Source organism: Pleuronectes platessa, chromosome 14 (assembly GCF_947347685.1).
Source record: "Pleuronectes platessa chromosome 14, fPlePla1.1, whole genome shotgun sequence".
Taxonomy (NCBI): domain Eukaryota; kingdom Metazoa; phylum Chordata; class Actinopteri; order Pleuronectiformes; family Pleuronectidae; genus Pleuronectes; species Pleuronectes platessa.
The window spans coordinates 23,522,367-23,538,888 of NC_070639.1; the positions used below are offsets into that span (position 1 = coordinate 23,522,367).

General features: G+C 45.6%; 1 protein-coding gene across 1 annotated transcript in view; it reads right to left on the reverse strand.

The window, feature by feature from the left end:
* itgb5 (integrin, beta 5) overlaps positions 1–16,522 on the reverse strand; it is a 32,778-nt gene that overhangs the window by 4,224 nt on the left and 12,032 nt on the right. Inside the window, exons 10-13 of the mRNA XM_053440088.1 lie at positions 16,004–16,178; positions 14,878–15,132; positions 2,566–2,788; positions 1,168–1,268 (exon numbers count right to left, since the gene is read on the reverse strand). Of these exons, the coding sequence (XP_053296063.1) occupies positions 1,168–1,268; positions 2,566–2,788; positions 14,878–15,132; positions 16,004–16,178 (754 nt within the window). The remainder of the gene's footprint in view (positions 1–1,167; positions 1,269–2,565; positions 2,789–14,877; positions 15,133–16,003; positions 16,179–16,522) is intronic.

Below are 16,522 nucleotides of genomic sequence, written 5' to 3' on the forward strand. Positions count from 1 at the left end.
TAAGAACTTGTCGGTATATTTTATCAAATTTACTATTGACTTTTCAAGGTCTAAAATTCAAATGATCGAGTTTATGGACGGACTCAAACTGCAGATCTGTGTGTTTTTTAAGTGACTGGAGAGGCTCGGCTCTACTTGTTTGTTTAGTGGGTGGACTCTCCCAGTAGAAGAGCCCCGACACAGGAGGAGCTCTGTCCAATCTGAAGCCTGAATCCCACTGAACTCTCTGAAGCAGAACGGAGGCTTCAGTCGGGGATCGGCTGCAGTTTCCTGCTGCGTGAGGCCGAAGGTCGAGAGAGAGAGACACACCTGCTGCTGGATAACATAGAGTAAACATCAGCACCACAATGACCAGTGTGTTGTCATGAGTCATCAGAGGCGTGTGAGGTCTTAAACCATGAAAGATGTGAGGCAGAGAACCTGCAGCTATTCTACAGCCTGCAGGAGGCGGAGCTCAGTGACAACAGGTCCGAGCTGAGCAGATACAATCCAGCTCAGCGTGTCAGCCGAGGCAGAATCAAGGGATTAGAGTTTATGAGCTTTAAACAGAATCACATCCAGACGTGGTCGTTGGGACACGAGCTTGATGCACAGCAGGTTGTTCACACCCAGTGACAGAAGAGGCTATTCAATGCTGTGTATTATATAGAAATACAAATATATGATTTAGATGTTAAGATATTATCCATCCTGTTGTGTGTAGATATTTCAAATATTGTTGCTCTCAGAATGTCAGTGTTTTGAAAACCATCTGTTCAGATTCACTTTTACCGAATGGTTTCTACGCTTGTGTCCTTTAACAAGTATTTTGTAACGGCTGTTTCAAAAGGTGCTATATGAATAAAGTAATAAGTACTATAATAACTAATCGAGCTATTTGTCCTCAGTGTGAATGTTCATCATCACGTCTGAGTAGTTAAACACTTCAGGTGACATCACTGTGGGCGGGGCCTCACAACGTCAACAGTGATAGCTCAAATTAAAAGTTAAGTTTGTGATGTGGAAAGTGAAACTGTGTCAGACGCCCCAGATGTGAAGACGTCTCTCGGCCAAACAGCTGGTCCGAGTGTGTGTGTGTGTGTCTGTGTGTGTGTGTGTGTGTGTGTGTGTGTGTGTGTGTGTGTGTGTGTGTGTGTGTGTGTGTGTAAAGAATGGGTGTGTACTCACTGAAGCTCTCCACAGTGATGATTTCATCCTTGCACAGGCGCTGGCAGGTCTGGTTGTCTGCAAGTCGCCCCGAGTTGAAAAGCCGGCACTCGATACAGTCCCTGAAGAAGAGGAGGAGGACGAGTTCAGAGGAGAAACATGCAGCGCTGATTCTTTAATCTTCAGTATTCATGAGCTTCTGGCTCCATCCTCTAAATGTGTTATTGTTTCAGTGCTGTTTGTTTTCTTTGCTGCAGGAAATGACTCCGTCAGCTCGACGGTCAGTGAACAGCTCAGCCAGTGAGTTCGACATCTGAGGTCTGCACCAGTGAGCAGCGCTGCCGTCTCTTTAGGTTTCAGGGACATTTCACAGACGCATCACTTTGATTAAAACTGTGTTTGAACTTCGGTCCAAAACCTTCAGCCACAACAGACACACACACAGACACACACAAAGTGACACGTCTCTCTTAAAGCAGGCGGATACAACAGTCCTGACTCCTGAGAGGAATCCTCCCTCCATGAACGTTAGAATATTCCAGTCTGATCATTCTGGAGGATTCCTGGTCTCTGCTGTTGAGCTGCACTTAATTACACTGACAGATGCTTGTATTATTTTCTCTACATCATTTATATCAATGAGGAAAATTAACACAAACAGAAAAGTAAAAACTATTTGTCAGTGTCACAAATTTAATTAAATTTGCCTTAATTTCAATGCAATGTGCACTTTTGTTGGAATTTTAAATAACAGAGGTATTAAACTAAATTGGAATCGTCATAAGCTCAATTCAAAATGAAAGAATAAAGGATAAATTATATAAAACTATATATATAAGCAACAAAAGCTAAAAAACAAATGGTTGATGGTTAAATCTGTTTTTATCTCCTGCTAACAAATCAAACGAAACTAAAAGGTTTCTGTTGCTTCCTAGTTTCAGTTCTTCTGTTAAATACCATCTAATGGACGCACACGTCGCTGATAACCTGTCTCCACGTCGGAGTCTGGTCAAAGGTCAGAGGTCGTCCCATAAAAACCTCCTGTGCCTTGGAAAACCGAAGCCACGTGCATGTAAGGAGGCGCGTTGAGAGGACACATCAGTTACCCCGTCCTCACACAAGACCGCTCTCTATCTCCCCGAGACGCCTGATGGATGTTTGACCTCTGCCTCAAAGAGCCCCCCCCCCCCCGCTGATGGATGAGGGCTCAAACGACGGGGGGGGCAACGGCTTCTCTTCACAAGGTCACAAACGGTATGAGAGTTATCTTAAGACCCTCGTATAACCGAGTCAGATAAACGAGCGAGTCATGTGTTTTCACTTCACTTCTGGTCCTGATGCAGTTTGACCTCTTGACCTGCGTCTCGTCACTCGCAGCAGAACCTGAAGGTCGTTGAGCGATGAGCAGCAGATTCTTACCTCTTGGTTCCACAGGCGTCGGGGCAGGTGGGGCACTTCTCACACGTGTCCCCGAAGGCGCCGGGCTCGGTGCACTGGCAGCGGCCGCACACGCAGTGGCCCCGCCCACTGCACATCTGCCCGTCGTCCGAAACGCAGACCGACGTCTCCGTGGAGCAGTTGCAGTTGTCGCCGATGAAGCCGGCGTGACACTTACACTCCCCACAGTGACACTCCCCGTGACCTGGAGGAGGAGAGAGAGGAATATGAATACATCATACATGCAACAAGACTCAGGTCAATACTGTTAATTGTCAGAATCTGTTCAATAAATATAATCCAGATGTTGTTTTGTCCAAATCATCTTGAAACAAAAACAAAGCTTCCAATCGTAACATGAGAGAAGTTTATAACAGCAAATATTTGTGTTTTTCACATTGAACCGCGACTTGAACAGTAAAGAGTGGCCATAATATAAACATGGCCGACATGACAGCTCCCAAAAGTAAAGCCAAAGTGTCTGGATCGCCCCCTGGTGGCTTGTTGCAATATGGTTCAAACCCCATTTCTGAGTATTCACAGAAAACCCACATAGACAAAGAGTGAACATGTTAACTCCACACAGGAGGTTTGAAACCAGAAACTACTTCCTGTGTGGCGGCGGTGTTCACCACTGTTCCTATGAACCAAACACAGGCTCCGTCAGGTGGAATCTATGAAGAGTTTCTTAAACCTGAAGCTACAAAGCTGGAAACAAAAATCAAAAGTACACAATCTGTCCAGATACTGTCGGTTGTGTTGTTTGTGTAAACATTTGTATTCGATGTCAGTCTCTTTGGAATCAGTGTGTGTGTGTGTGTGTGTGTGTCTGTGTGTTTCCTGAGCTGAGAGCATCTGAAATCAACAACCCTTTGTGACATTGATCTTAAAACCTTCTGTTTGACGTCCTGCTGCAACAGGGAAAACAACTGGAGGAGCTGGAATTCTTCAGTGAGCGACTCAACAACCACGACCAGCCCCGAGCAGCCTGCCCCTTCTCCACCACACTTATTAACTTATTATCTCCCCTGGAACCAATCCAACAGGAAGCAGCCTTCAGGGAGGAGGCAGCGTCCTTCTGGACTTTGTTGAAACTCTGATTTGTCCCGGTCGTCTGTGTGAGCGCTCTCCTCCCTCCTCCAGGCGGCTCGGAGACAAGAGGGACGGTTGATAGAGGGAGGACGGCAGCTGTAATCGAGTGAAACATTAGTCGACAGGCTCATTTCACACCAGTTGTTCCAGGACCCTCCACAAAGGCCCTCATTCAATACGCCGCTATCATGGAGGGGGAGTTGACGGAGAGGAGATAGGTGCAGGTTCTCCAGGGAGGAACAAGAGGGTCAGGCCCAAAGGTTCAGAGGAAACATGAACAGCAGCAGGAGAACACATCAGCTCGGTGAAGTGACACAGGCCGACAGCTGCAGAAGATGATCCTGATGCTGCAAACTGCTCTGACAGAATCCCCAACTGGACCCCCTCCCCCCCCCCCTCCTCAAATCCCCTGTGTAAACCACAGAGCTGTGGGAAAGTTCATCCTTGTGCAGCAGCAATCACTCAATCAATTCTGCTGATGCACAGGAAATGTATACAGCTTCTGTATTGATTATTAATTACTTAATTATTTAGGTCAGTTGTAGATAAAACTACTGAACTTTCTGGATTCAGCGTCGTCACTATGAGAATCTAAAATATGTAATTGTACAAAAATATCTTTGGGTTTGTGGGCTCAAGGAATCTGAAGATTTCATGCTCAAGGGAGTTGAGATGGGACTGATCCCAAATTGTATACATTTATAAAACCAACAAAATGATAGAAAAACACATAAAAAAATGGGGAAGTAACTTACTTGCTGTCCTGTATCACTAACTGTTCTATTCCATATTCATTTCTTGATCTGTGCCTTGTTAGTGCCTCCTCCAACTGTGTGGAACTGAGTTTTAACGAGAGTCAGTCACTCCTATGAGGGAAATTATTCTAAGCTGTTTTATATGAAAACAAATATATCACGCCTGTTGAAGTAAGCAGTTACATAAAACTGTTATTTTTCAAACAGAGTCCAAATGGAAACAGAGCAAAGACGGAGGAGGAATCAAGTCAACGAGCGTCTGAACGCCCTGTCGTCTGTGTTAGGAGTGGCTGCTCCTTCTGTCCAATGATGAAAACCGATCATTATGATGACACTGCCGCTCACACGCAGACGCAGAGAGGAAGGAAAACAGATCCTCTGATTGGACCCAGACCCAGAAAGAGGTCGGAGAGACTTCTCCAAGTGAACAGGAAACATTCAGCCTCGTTATCTGCGTTGTGCAACATCCTGTCTGGACCAACACGCATGCATTGAATTCTTTTTCCTATTTTTGTGTAAACACACCGGTTATTCATTATTCCTTCGGTGCAAGTCGCAGAGTTGAGTATTTTTAAGATGGAAAAACTGACACTGATCAAATTCATCAGGGTTTTTTGGGGCTTGTGGTCACAGAGTGTGGAGCACCACTCCCAAACCTCGATGAGGAGGGCAGGGCGACATGTCGCTGAGTCATGGTACCGACCCTGGAGACGTGACCTTCAACCACAGCAGCTCAGCCCCTCAGAGGAAGAGATGATCCTTTCTGCACGATTTAAACCGTGCACATCTGTTCTCCTGATCCAGAGTCACCGGCTGCAGACCCAGAGTTTTCTCTTAGGATATGGTGCAGGGCCTGATGGTGGATGAAGCTTCACCCAACCTCCACTGGGCAAACTACTGCCTTCCAGCCTCGTTGTTCTGCCTCTTCCTCGTATTCACTTCATTTGACCCAGGTGCTGTGAGGGTCACACAAAGGGCTGTTGGACCAGGTCCGGTCTCAGAGTGGTGGTGGTGGCACTTGGCATCTCTGGGGGGGTTTTAAAAGCTTTTTGCTATAAGTCTCCTCTTTGTCAGATGATGGTATTTACCTGAATACTGAGAGCTCCCTGGCTGTCCACACCACTGGCATCGAGACAGATGAGAATAACAGAAGTCCACACAACACGATCCCACATCCGGGAAACACATCTGTGTCTTAAACCAGATGTTTGGAGCCAGTGCACCGGGCTCCTCGTCCCACCGTTCCCTCTTTTTGTTATTAGGCTGCAGGGACATTTTGACTCACTGAGATGAAACCCTGCTCATGATAAACACAGCTGTGGCAGAGGAGATGTGGAACGTGTTCAGATCCTTCAGAGCAGTGACCTTACTCCTCCAGGACATTTCTGCAGACGCTCCGTCAGCCTGAACAACCAGCTCAGCAGGCTCAGGCTCAAAACGACCAAGAGGAAGAAGCTGCTGATGACAAATCTTTTACTCTCCGGTTTCTCTTTGCCTCTTCTGCAAACTGTCTACTCCTGCACTTCAGATGCAGGCGACACATTCAGAGCTCCGTCATCGGGAGAGAGAGTGACCGGGGGAAATCAAATCCCTGTGAATCAGGCTGTCAGAGTGCTCAGCCCGGAGCAGCAGGAGGCCTCCAGCTCACTTCCTCTGCTGGAAGTTCACAGGGTTCATTCCCTTCTTGCACTTTGGCTGCCGAGCGAGAACAAATATCTGATCTTCTACAGCAAAAGGCATTTAATGTTTTTTTAGAATTTACCATCAGATGTCATTATACAGCACATTTTTCCTCATCCCATCTTTTAAAAATGTGAGTGAACTTGTTTCTGTGGCCGAATGAAATCAGCTGATCTCCTTTAAATGTTCTAAGTTTCTGATCTGTACATTTCTGCTTCTTTTATGGCTGTAAAGTACATTGACTTCTATAATGTGCTCTATAAATATCTGTGCCTTGCTTTACCGACCCTGTTGCAATAACCCCGTCAAGAGCACATCACACCAGTACTTTCAGTTTTACTGGAGTGTGATATACTGGCCCCGTCCATTCACATACAGTGGGTTGTTGGTTTTACATGGGAGGGAAAAGATTTTAAGTATTTTGGAGAAAACTATCTCAGATCAGTTGATGTATGATTCGTAAGATGTTATTCTCAAATCCTTATGGCAAACTGATGTAATTGAGGCTTGATATTGTATAATTAAAACGTAAACCTTATGATAAATAACTATAAATAAAAAGAAAACACAAATACAAACAAATACATTGCACTTGAATAATAAAATAAACATGTTTTTAGGTAAAAAGATAAATGTAAATCTTTTCTGGATTGTTTATTCTGTAAAATAAAAGTGTTTATATCTTGAGAACTTACCGAAGTGAAATACTCATATTTGCTAAACTAATAAACCCGTTAAGCTCTAATCTGAAAGTTGAATTTTCCGATGATGATCACAGGATTTTACCAAAAGCTTCTGGACACTAAACGGACCAAGAACAATTAGAAGATTGTTGATTCTTGCAGGAGTTTTAACGCCTGTGACTGAAGAAGGGAAAAGTTCAGAGAGACTCTGTAAAACTCAAACACTGCAGAGTTCAGCAGCTCCTGAACATCTCAGGGGTTTTACCTCCAGCTGCTGAAACCTGTCATGTCAGCTGAATCCCAGCCCGGCTCCTCCGTCACAGCCGCTGCCTTTAAAGACACAATTACAGGCTCAAGAAGATATTTTACATTAAACGCAAATGCAGCTTTATATCACGGTGCAGGGACGGCCTGGAAAAACGTTCCCATGTTTATTCTGCCTGCAGGAGACATACTGGGTTTCAACATCATACTTAAACAGGCTTATGTAAATAGTTGGAGATTATACACGGAGGAAATGAGCCGTCGGGTTATTTTTAGAAGGATATTCACTGAAACGCATCATGGTAATGTGCCAGATAAAGCGAAGCTGAGGTTTTAAAATCAAACTGCAGCTCGGGTGAATCTGCTCCTCTAATGAAAACACATTCTCCATAAACACAATGTTCTCTGAGCAGATCAGATCCGACGTGTGGGAGCAACAGACGCTCGAGCAGAACCAAATCCTGTCTGCAGCGACGGACTGAACGAAGCCGGGTTCCACACGTCGCTCAGTGTCTGCTTCTGGGTTCTGGGTTCTGCTGGGAGACAGATGTGAGTAACGCTGGTCCCAGTGGTTTGAGAGCAGACTCAGCATCATGTCTGGTCTTGTGAGATATTTGACTCTGTGTTCTGAAGGATGAAGACGTTTACTGGAGCAACAGGGAAGATTTCAATGTGTGTAGCTGTGAGAGAAGCAAATAAAAAGAGCTGCTTTTAAAGGAGATGTATTCTGCTCATATTCAGGTTGATAATTATTATTATTAATAAGTGTTATTAAATGTTTTCATGCTCTAATGTTCAGAAAAACATGTTCCTCAGACTGTCCATCGCTGCAGCTCCTCTGTTCAGCCTCTGTCTCAAAAACTTGGTTTCAGCTCCTGTCTCTTTAAGTTTGAGCTTTACCATTCAAAATGAAAAAAACTTTAAAAACACACAATAGGAAATAAAAACTACAAAAAACATCATGTGACTCGAACCATCTTAAATAGTTACACAAACTTTTAACATCCTCTTTGAATGTAGACGACAGGAGCCTGAGATCAGTTTCATATCAAACTGAATCTGGAGGAACCGTCTCCTCCGAAGCTCGAGAGGTTGTGTTACCGAACTCCGTGACCCTCGTTGAGACGCAGTGTGCGATACGATGCGGTCGCACACAGAGCGACGCTCCCCTTCGACTTCCTGCAGCGCCGCTCACACAGCTGCTGGTTGTGTGCATGAAAAGAAAACTCGCCCTCTGACCTCCCACATCTGCAGCTCGAGTCCGAAGCGTCGCCCTGAGTTCTGCTCTCAGCTGAGACTGAGAGCGATGCAAAGCTTCACTGGATGTTTGGAATAGTTGTGGTTCACCCAGGTTCGCCTGCGTCACCGAAGCATTTGTGCAATAAGTGAGAAGAAATTACAGTAAAGAGGTAACGAGCGAGTCCCTGGAGAGGATGGAAAAGCCAACAGCTTTGTTTCCTGTGTCTGTTTCCTGTGGGAAATCCTGCTATACATAATTAGAATGCCTGTATATCATCTTCAACATGATGTTGAGGGGGAGATATGCATCATGGGTAAATATTCCATGAAAACAGCAGGTCAATGGTTGAGAGGGAAAACGTCCTGTTTCCATCTTGACGTTATTCAGATTATGGATATAAACAGTAAAACAGTCTCAGAGGTTCAAAATGAGACATTTTGATATTTTAAGGTTTCACATGAAATCACAGTAAACTAATTTAACCAGTAAACAAATTAAACCTCCAGCTCCTCCAGTGAGAAAGAACCAATAACCCTGCGTCAACACAAATACGATTTCTATTGTGCGGCCAGGAACGTTTGCGTGATTATTGTTTTGTTCCATCTTGTGAACAACGTGCAACAGAGATTTGGTCTTTGTATCTTTGAAGAAGTGACACTAAGAAGACAGCGAGGTTTGTGACCTTGAACGAAACTAACCAGAACAAAACAAAGAAACTCCTCCACCGACAAAAAGGATTCGACCCACACGTAGCTGCTCATGTTGGTGTAGAAGAGGAATAAGAATAAGAGAAGCAGCCGGTTCCAGCACGTCGGTTAACACCACGGAGAGTCGCTGCTTCTTTTGTCTAATGACAGAGCATCGATTTCAAAGACTCATCTGTCGCAGCACGCAGCTCCGACCCGCAGAATGTGATTGTACGACTTTAAATGAAAACTCTTCACAGTCGAACAATATCACAGACAAAAAAAAAAAAAACTCCACTCCAGTTAATTACACAGTCGGCTGCCGTGGGTTCATATTACAGTTTGTCCACAGGCTCAGACCGGCCGGGGAGTGTTTCCCCCTTTTGTGTTTGAATTGAAAAACATAAAGAGGGAATTTAAACAGTAGCTGCACTCGTCGTGTCGTGGAGTCGAACTCAGGCCGAGGCCACGACGTGCCGACACAATGGGGGGGGCTGGCTTGTCTGGATTTTAAATTCTAAGTACGTTTAAGTGTCCAATAAAAGTGCACACACACTTATTTGTGACCTCAGGGGTCGGCATGGCGGGGGGGGGGGGGGGGGGGGGAGGGATTTCAGTATCCTCAAGTCCAGCAAAGACAAAAACTACCGAAGCAGTGATGGAGACAAGAAGTGACGACAAGAAGAAGAGACACAAAAAGAAAAACAAGCCGAGAAACACACAACAGAGGAGTCAGAGAAAAACTGCTGAGCTGGCAAAAAGTGTAAACAGTGCTCGTCACATTTTCTGTTGCTCGTGATTAATCGCTCCTGAAACTCCTTCAGGGCTGAAAAGTGTGAAGTTGTACAGTGAAGTGGTTTGTGACACAATCTTACACAAACTGTGCATTTCACTATTTACACAGCTTTTCAAACTAAGAGCATGTGCTACGGTTCAGTGGGATTCTCCTGCGCTCTGCACACACTGGTCTGTACAAACATTATCACAACCCTATCTCGGTGTATATATCTGCGAGTGTGTGAGAGTCTCGGGGTGAAACAGTTCAAATATGTGGGGCTGTTGAAATGCACAAGCTGAGACAAGCTGTCGCTGGAACACTGAGGCAAAGTTCATCATCAGAAATAAACACGGCCGATGTGTACGGTGGCCTTGATAGCGAATACAGAAACACAACTTCTAACACAAAGGACGGCAGCTGCTGTGGACGATGCTCTTTGCTGATTGGATGATCAGAAGGTCCACGTGATCTCTTATTTGTCAGTTGTCGTCGTATTTTGTGTTTTTCTGTTGTGACACCACAGGGTCACTGTGCACATCACCTCTTTATGGCTCCTCTGTGCAGGTTTGGTGTTTGTGCGTCAGTAAGAAAAGAACAACACAAACTGTAACACACACCCCAGTCTGCACAGAGCCCCGACACACAGCTCCAGACACTGAAGGAGCACGTAGGGAGGATCAGATTGTGTGTTGTCACAGCCGCTCGCACATGTGTGATGTTATTTATGAGAAGAACATCAGGCGCTTGACAGACAACAGTGATTATCAGACATGAAAACAGTGTTTACTCCTGGATTCTGGTGCCTCTGTGACAAAAGCCCATAAAAAGCATCAGAGACACAATGATTACCTCTGTGTCCCCGAGTTGAACAACACAAACGGCTGTTTGTGCAACACTGGCATTTGCTGACTGAGCAGTTTCTTTCTGTTGACACTACACACAGAGAGAAAAGATCATTATCTCCGTTTGTTTTCCTCTAAATGAGATGATTTCTGATGATGGCTGCTCTTTAGTGTCGAGTGGGCGGCACCCCAGAAATGTCAATCAACAGGAATAACTATAATCATCTAAATACCCCTTTCTCTGCTGAAACCAGGGAGAGTAAATAAAGATGGAGGACATGATGCCCCCCGAAAGTGAAGCCAAAACGTCTCAGCTGCTCCCTGGTGGCTGGCTGTGGTATAGCTCATAAACAGGATTATACAAACGTTTTATTACTGTTTTAATTGATTGTTTTTTTCACATCCAGGTAGGGAGCAACATTTGCTTCCATTAGGTAAAAAGATGTACGCTATAATATCTTGGACACCTGTAACCTTTATGTTTTGGCTTCAGTTTTCATACGTTCACATGTCGTCCATCTTTATTCACAGTCTATGATTAATTACCCAGCTTATTCATCATTGTTCATCAGTGTTGTGGTTGCAGATTAACCACAGATGCATAAATCTGCCGGTTACATAATCATCATAGAGAAGCTTCCACAGAAGCTCGATTCAGGAACTCTCCTCTATTTGTTGTTCTCACACATCCCACAGCTTCCTGCAGCTGGGACTCAGGCTCCTCTCGTTTTTAATCCAACTCAAACAAATAGTCAGCTGTGGATAAGCACCGGGGCTGAAACGGTGACTTCCAGGGGATCTTCTCTTCACGCCCAGAGGCTGAACTGGATGTAAACACACTGGACTTCACCGTGAGGCCTGAAAACAGCAGCTGAGCCAACAAATCGAAACACACACACTTTAGGTGCAGCTCAAAGACACTCATCGACGGTTCTGAGGTTCATCAGCGACAGTGAGGGCCTCGTGTCTGCAGCACATCAGGGTGGGAACCTCAGGTCTGTGTCTGCAGACTTCAAGTTCAGTCAAGTTCGGACGAGCAGAGGGAGGAAGAGGAGGAGGAGGAAGAGGAGGAGGAGTCCACTGTTTGTTTTACCTCGGGGGTTCTGAGTGTCAGGTGTCCAGGTGCAGACTCGGGTAGTTTCGTTAAATCACACATTTCTGCATCAAGTAGAACTCAACACTCCTTCCATCAATATGTGATCATACACCAGTTCTTTTATTCTGCTGACGCTCAGGATCTCAAACCTCCATCTTACTCAACAGTCATTAACTCAACTTGTTGTGTGGATGTCCCCACAGAGAGAGTCTGGGCTCCGACATGTTCTTAGCTGTTAGAATAACTTCTTGACCTTCTCTGTTTCCCCGGTGTCGTCTCCTCCCGTCAGACTGGAGGGTTTTAAAGTGTCTCGTCTCAAACTGACGTCTCCTCCGACTCAACAAATGGACCCTTTAGACCAAAAGACACTGAGGACAACTGCCTCCTTCAGCAAAACACAGTTCCAGTAATTCCAAGCACCAACATGTATAAACACACATGTTCCAGTTTAGGCTTCGAGGAGGCACACGTGCACTCGACGTGCACATTCACACACACACGGCTCGGGGACAGACGTTTTATTTATGTGGTAAAAACAAAAGAAGAGGGTTTGTGCAAGACTGGAAAATAGAGTGGTGCTATTTCTGGCAGTCGGAGTCCGTCGGGTGCTTAGATCATTATTTATAAATCAGCTGAGGATCTGGGGGAGCAGATGTGGGTCGGGGGGGGGGGGGTCCGGGGGGCCAGATGTGGGTCGGGGGGGCAGGAGGAGCAGGAAGTCAAAACTTTTAAAAACAGGAGAAGAGAAGACAATATCTTTCTTGAAATGTTTCAACATGCAAAGGAGTAATTATCTAGTTAAATATTAAGTACTTAATTAAGATGAACATTCTTATTTCATTTTGTTGACATATTAGAGTTAGAGGATTTATACATCTGCCTTCAGATTTGATCAGCCGGCCTCTGAAACACAGCGAGTGATTTATCGTAGCACGAGTTTTGACTTAAGAGAAACATATGAGACAGTAAGTGAATCCTTGCACTGACCCACAGACAGGGTTTAAATCAGGCCGTGCACTGATACCATATATAAACCCAGACTGTGTTCACCTGGATGATGAGAGACTCAGGACTCCACACACTGACACAGAGATAAACACAGACAGATGAGGAGCTTCACAGTAAGACTCTTAGAGAAAGAGCAGGTCGACCAGCTCAGGTCAGCTGACCTCAGATACAGAACCCCCCCCCCCAATCCAGCTTCCATGTTTCAGCTCAAACTCAGACGACTGACAGACAACAGCATCGTTTTCAAACTGAGTTCAGAAGCTTGAAAAACTACTGAAATCAGTTTACAAATATCAGTACGGCAATTTTAAACTGGTGGGAAAATATAATCTTTTAATATCACACATCAGCAGTGTGGGATCATGGGAGTTGTCTTCACCACCTTTACCGTTTGCACTTTATTGGCAAAGATTCGGCGACAGAACACTTAACAAACCAAAGATGAATAATCTTTGGTTTATTTTTGGTATTTTTTAAGATACTGCAGAAGCTCTGTTATTCATGTGCATGTTCTTATTATTTTGTTTCTTGTATCTTGACCGAGACAACCACTGAAACAGAGAAGACATCTGAACACCTGATCACTGTCACTGTCACTCTCTCTAACGAGGGTTTGAGATTTACAGACGACAGCTTTTGGCTCCATGAGAAAACTACTGACAGACATTCATGGAGACAGAGTGATTTAAGAATAGGAACCACCATGAGGATGCCGTGCCAGCTGATTTCCCTTTTTAATAAAGCGTGCTGCGCCTTCGGGCGGTTTATCAGTCTGAACGCTCCACACTTTCCCAGACGAGACGACAAACGAGCTGATCTCAGCGCAGCGCGACCAATCCAGGAGGAGCACCGGGCCATTTACAAGATACTGCTGCAGACCCAGCGGCTGGAACCAGAGCTTAACACTGTTTCCTGTGGGTTTTGTAGAATCGTGCTGGCACAGATTTGTTTTTACAGCCTTTACACACAATAATTAACTGACGGATTCAGAGGAGCGAGGGGAGGAAAGTGCAGAGGAGGAGGAGGAGGAGTGTTTGGTATCATTAGGAGGTCATTATGGCTCCATGTGAGGAGCGAGGAGAGGAGAAGGTAGTGGACTGTTAAGATTTAATGATGATGCTCACGGACGATCGGCACAAACACACAAACCTTCCTGGGTTTGTGCATTCAGACCAAAGACTTCTGTTCTGCTGGGTTTAGATAAATACAGGCGGCCATTGTGTTGTTGGATCGCACCAGAGCTGGCCCCCCTGTCACAAAGCGTTCTCTGTGGGTTCACAGAACTGTTGTTGGCTTGGGGATGAGCCAGTCACCCCCCCACCACCACCACAAACCCGATTCAGCCAGGAGGTCCCACATCAGAATACAGAGTCTTGGACTCGATGTTCTGGGAAAAACACAAGAGCTTCAGCCTCAGAGCCGATCGACGCAGCCAAACGGGTCAAAGCCTTTCAGACCAAAGCTCAGCACAGTTTGAGCATCAGAATAAAGATGAGACGGGTCAGTGAGAGGAAGAGGAATTCAAACTGGCAACTCTGATTCACAGAGTGCGTTGATGTCCCAGTGGCACAATGTGGAGAGAAGTTAAAACCAGGGTGCTTCAGCTTACAGCGTTAGAAACAGAGGATAGAAAACTCCATCTTTATCAGGCTCTATATAAAAATTGATTTAATCTGCAACACGTCTCTTATCTGTCTCATCATTTCCAGTAAATCAGTCTCTCCCCAGTCTTTGTACCAGAAACATTCCCCCAGAGGCAGATGCAAAACAAAACCTGAACCGAACGTCCGAACAACGACTTCTGCAGCTGCTCCTCTCAGCTTCTCTCGGGCTCGAGACCCGGAGCCTGTGACGGGTTCAGCTCGCTCTCCAGATCAAAGCCCGGCTGGGGGTCATGAGGTCAGCAGATCCACACCCAGCGCAGGTATGAGACATGACTCGACATCGGGCATTCGTTTTAATTATCGCCCACAACCAGCAGCAGATCTAAAGGGTTAACGGTGTGTATGACTTGTTTTCTCATCAGGTTCAATGCTGCCTGGGGAGGATGTAGGGAGGTGGGGGGGGGGGGGATTCTCCTCACATCACCCTGACAGCACGATTCAAACCCACAGCTCGAACCATCTCCTCCTCAGAGGGAACGTGAAGGATCAGAGGATGATGTTCCTACCAGAGCAGAGGACGCCTTTGTGCCGGGCGCAGGAGAAGTCGTCACACTCGCAGAAGGCTCCGTAAATCTTGCCGAACTCCGACTCGTAGCACAGACACTGGTTGCAGCTGCACTCTCCGCGCCCGCTGCAGACCTGCTTCCCCTCGGCCTCCCGGCAGGCGCTGAGGTACAAGCTGCTGGAGTCGCCCTCCTGGCACTCGCAGCGGGCGCCCAGGTAGCCCGGCTCGCAGCGACACGTCCCACAGTTATAAGTTCCTGCAGGAGAAAAGGTTCATTCAGCTTGGGCCTGGTCACCTTCTAAATTAAATCAGACAGCAAATACAATTTTCAATAATATCAAGATGCTTTCAAGGTTTGATTCTCATATCCAGTTGTCCCTGTACCAAAGAGTTTGGGCTTTTTAACTTTGCAGAACTTTAACTTTCACAAAAAAGCCTTTAAAGCAAATTAGAGGTAAAAAACATCACGTCTCCTCCTAAGGGGTCAAAAGATGTGAAATATGCACAAAAATAAGTTGATGTAATCTTCCTAAAACTTGGATAATAACTGATCTGACTAAAGTGTATTTTCTGTATTTTAAACATCCACATATCTCAAGTTATAGTAGTGAGAGAAGTAAAGAGTGTAATTTCCGTTATATTACCGTCTTTAACTCGACAACAACAACCACAAGTGAGAGCGTCTCCATAATCAGGCCTGAGGAAGCAGTGAATTAAGAGGGTGGAAGAAGGAGCTTTCCCTCAGTTGTCACTGATTGAAGTGTCCGACGTCTAAACTCACAGGAAGCGGAGCTGGAGCTTTTCTCCGAGTCGGTCACTAAACCACAGGGCGGCTGTTTTTAACCAAGATTTGTTTGACCAAGAGCTAAAGTCCAGGAAAGTTTTCTTGAAGGAGCAAAAGAGGTTGAACTAGTTTTCTTATGGATTTGTGCTTTAAGACACGTGTTTAAAACTGAATTACAGATATTAAAACTATTTAATTAAAACTTTTAATCGTGGGAATATTTGGATAGAGTGTAAAAAGGGTCGATCTAGTATATTTCAGAAATCTATAGTTTAAATGGGATTTTATTTGTGTGTTTCATACTAGGTGTCGGATCCTAAACTCCTCTTTCAAGCGGACGTACCCATGGAGCTGCAGATGCTGCTGTTGGTCTGTGCCGTCCGGCTGCAGCCGCAGTCACACTGATAATCCACCAGCACCTCCAGACGGTCTTTGAACCCCACCGGCTTGATGGTGAAGCTCCGGTTGGCGCGGCGGCCCGGGCAGCTCCTTGTCTTCACGCTCACGTTGAACGAAACCTGCACAGAAACACAAGAGGTCGAGTTGAGACGGTGGGAATGCTGGAAAGATGCTGCCGACTTCCTGTTTGTTGCTTCTGCAGAGTTCACGTCAGGTTCAGATGACAGATGAAGGGTTTTAAACAGTAGCGGCATCAAACAGCCTCGGAGCCACAGTATCTTCTGACATCTTTTATTTCCATAAGTGGCCTGATCCCACCCTGCAGCTCTTCATCGGAGCAAACACACACGTCCTGCAGATGCTCGACAGTGAACTACACACGACCCTGCGTCTTTCTTTCACATCAACGGACTCATTTAACCCCAGAAGGAGCTGCTGTTGCTTCGCCTGCTCACAAACTGGG